The sequence below is a fragment of the Arachis hypogaea genome, chromosome 1 (assembly GCF_003086295.3).
Source record: "Arachis hypogaea cultivar Tifrunner chromosome 1, arahy.Tifrunner.gnm2.J5K5, whole genome shotgun sequence".
Classification (NCBI taxonomy): domain Eukaryota; kingdom Viridiplantae; phylum Streptophyta; class Magnoliopsida; order Fabales; family Fabaceae; genus Arachis; species Arachis hypogaea.
This window is the reverse complement of record NC_092036.1, coordinates 108,484,724-108,486,926: the sequence shown is the minus strand read 5'-3', so window position 1 is coordinate 108,486,926 and position 2,203 is coordinate 108,484,724. Positions and strand designations below refer to the sequence as shown.

The 2,203-nt window shown below is 27.7% G+C and overlaps 1 protein-coding gene across 1 annotated transcript; it reads right to left on the bottom strand.

Annotated features, from left to right (window-relative positions):
• Window positions 1-713: 713 nt before the first annotated feature.
• On the bottom strand, window positions 714-1,666 carry LOC112708831 (uncharacterized). Its single transcript, XM_025760762.3, has one exon. It carries the CDS (start codon window positions 1,603-1,605, stop codon window positions 1,096-1,098), a length of 510 nt encoding a protein of 169 aa, XP_025616547.1. The 5' UTR covers window positions 1,606-1,666; the 3' UTR covers window positions 714-1,095.
• Between the last annotated feature and the right edge of the window lie 537 nt (window positions 1,667-2,203).

Here is a 2,203-nt window from a genome sequence, read left to right as displayed (position 1 = left end):
TTCGTAGCATAAATAGTCACAGTAATATTAGATAGATATTAATTAAAATTATATAATATTAGATATATATATTAGATATATATATAATATTTATATATTATTATATTTAAAATTATACAATTATTTTAACAATAATTAAATACTAAATAAAATATTAGATATATATATATAATATTTATAATTATATATTATTTATATAATATTTATAATTAGATATAATATTTATATATCTAATAATTAAAATATTAGATATATATATAATATTTATAATTATATATTATTATATTTAAAATTATACAATTATTTTAATAATAATTAAATACTAAATAAAATAATTTAACTCTATTCAAACAATTATTTTAAAAAAATATTACACGTATAATTTTTTTAAATTAAATTTAGCTAAATTAAATAATAAAATTTGAGTAAGTGATATTAAATAAATAAAAATGATAATAATAATTTTATTAATATTAAATTAAATTAATTAAATTTAATTGTCAAAAATATTTATACGTGTAAAATTACTCTTTTTATAATCTCCCAAAAGCACTATTGAATAATTAAATACACATCATTAATTTTCATTTCCATATGCTATTACTCAATCGCAGAATCTAATTACACACAAACATCAAATGACCTCTCATTTAATTATTTATGTAGCTATATGGCACTCAATGAATTTTATTAAAACCAACTTCATATGCGCATTGAATTATAACTACATAATTTCATTTATAATAGTAAAAAAAAAGAAGTTATATTAAGAATCCATAATTATGCTCCCTCCTAAAGCAAGTTAGTGCCATAAATAGATGAAAGCATTCCTCAAACTTACTCACATTCACACTTGAAAACTAGAACACACACACGTCTCACAATTTTGAATTTCATCATCACAAACTCTATACGTGAAAAACCAAGTCTCCAACAACACTAAAAGTATACTAATAAATCAAACTAAAGAAAAGAAAATCTAAAGAAGCGTTTTTCCAAAGCATATCCGTTTAGGCTAATGATTATTAATCTAATAACTGAAATGAATCATAATAGTAATAATACATATCATTTTCTATTTTTCTTTTCTTTTTCTCAGTGAGCTTCTTGTCTAGGGCGCGTGAGATACCCAGGCAAGGGACTGGCGCGTGGGGACCTAAGAGGAACCTCACTCACCTGCTTTCCGTTGATATCGTAATATATAACGCCGGAAAAATCCAACGGCTCACACTTCCCTCCCATCAATATCTCCTTCTGCCACACTCCGCCGTCGCCCCAACCATCCTCCGCCCCGGCACTACAACCACCTTCCTTCTTCTTCTGGTTGTGATGGCCGAACGACAGCAACGCCTTGCTGCTTATATTGTTGAGCAGCTTCTTTGGCCCTGCCAAAGGAGATTTTGGCGGCGGCGTCCTCAACTCAATTTTCCAATTATCGTCGTCAAAACCTCCGTCCGTCACGGTTTTGGCCGCGGAAAATTTCGGTTTGGACTTGAGGCGGCTGGCACGTTTCGCGAGGAGAGAAAAGACGGCAGTTATTGCTACAAAGAAGCCATTGGAACGGTTATGCTTGGAAGAATCTGAGGATTCTGAAACGCAAACCATGGCCCAAATCAAGAACTCTTTCTTCAATTCTTCTCTTTAGTAAGTTTTTTGTTTTTTTTTTGTTTTCGAGTTTGAAAAGTGAGGAAGGGTTTATATAAGTGCGCAAGAGTGGAGAGTCCACGCTTCTCTGGGTTGACTCAATCTTTTAGTTAATTTTTTTCATTTTCTATATCTATTTATTTATTTATTTTATTCAATATTCTTTTTGAGTATCAAATTATTTAGTTAGAGAGTTTTGGTAGAGAGATATATATTGGTGGGCAAGACATGGAATAATTCTTCCATCAGTCTTGTATTAATTATTATTATTATTATTACATTTGTGTGTTCAAATTAATTGGTTGGCAAATAAAGAAACAAAATAATGTGTATTCTTGTTATTTTCTTCTTATTAAGATTGAAAATAAATCCATGATCATGACTAGATGTTATTTTTTCTTTTTCTCTGGAAGTGACTGGATGGAAAATTTATTGAGTGTTTGAAGAACTATTTAATTAACTTGAAAAGAAAATGAATTTATGATGTTATATATATATATATTCTTTTGCTAATTTTTTAGAGTTTAAATTTTGATAAATTTACAATGTATTTAATAAT

Coding starts and splice junctions, on each gene's coding strand:
- LOC112708831 (XM_025760762.3), bottom strand. CDS start 1,605: ATGGTTTGCGTTTCAGAATCCTCAGATTCTTCCAAGCATAACCGTTCC.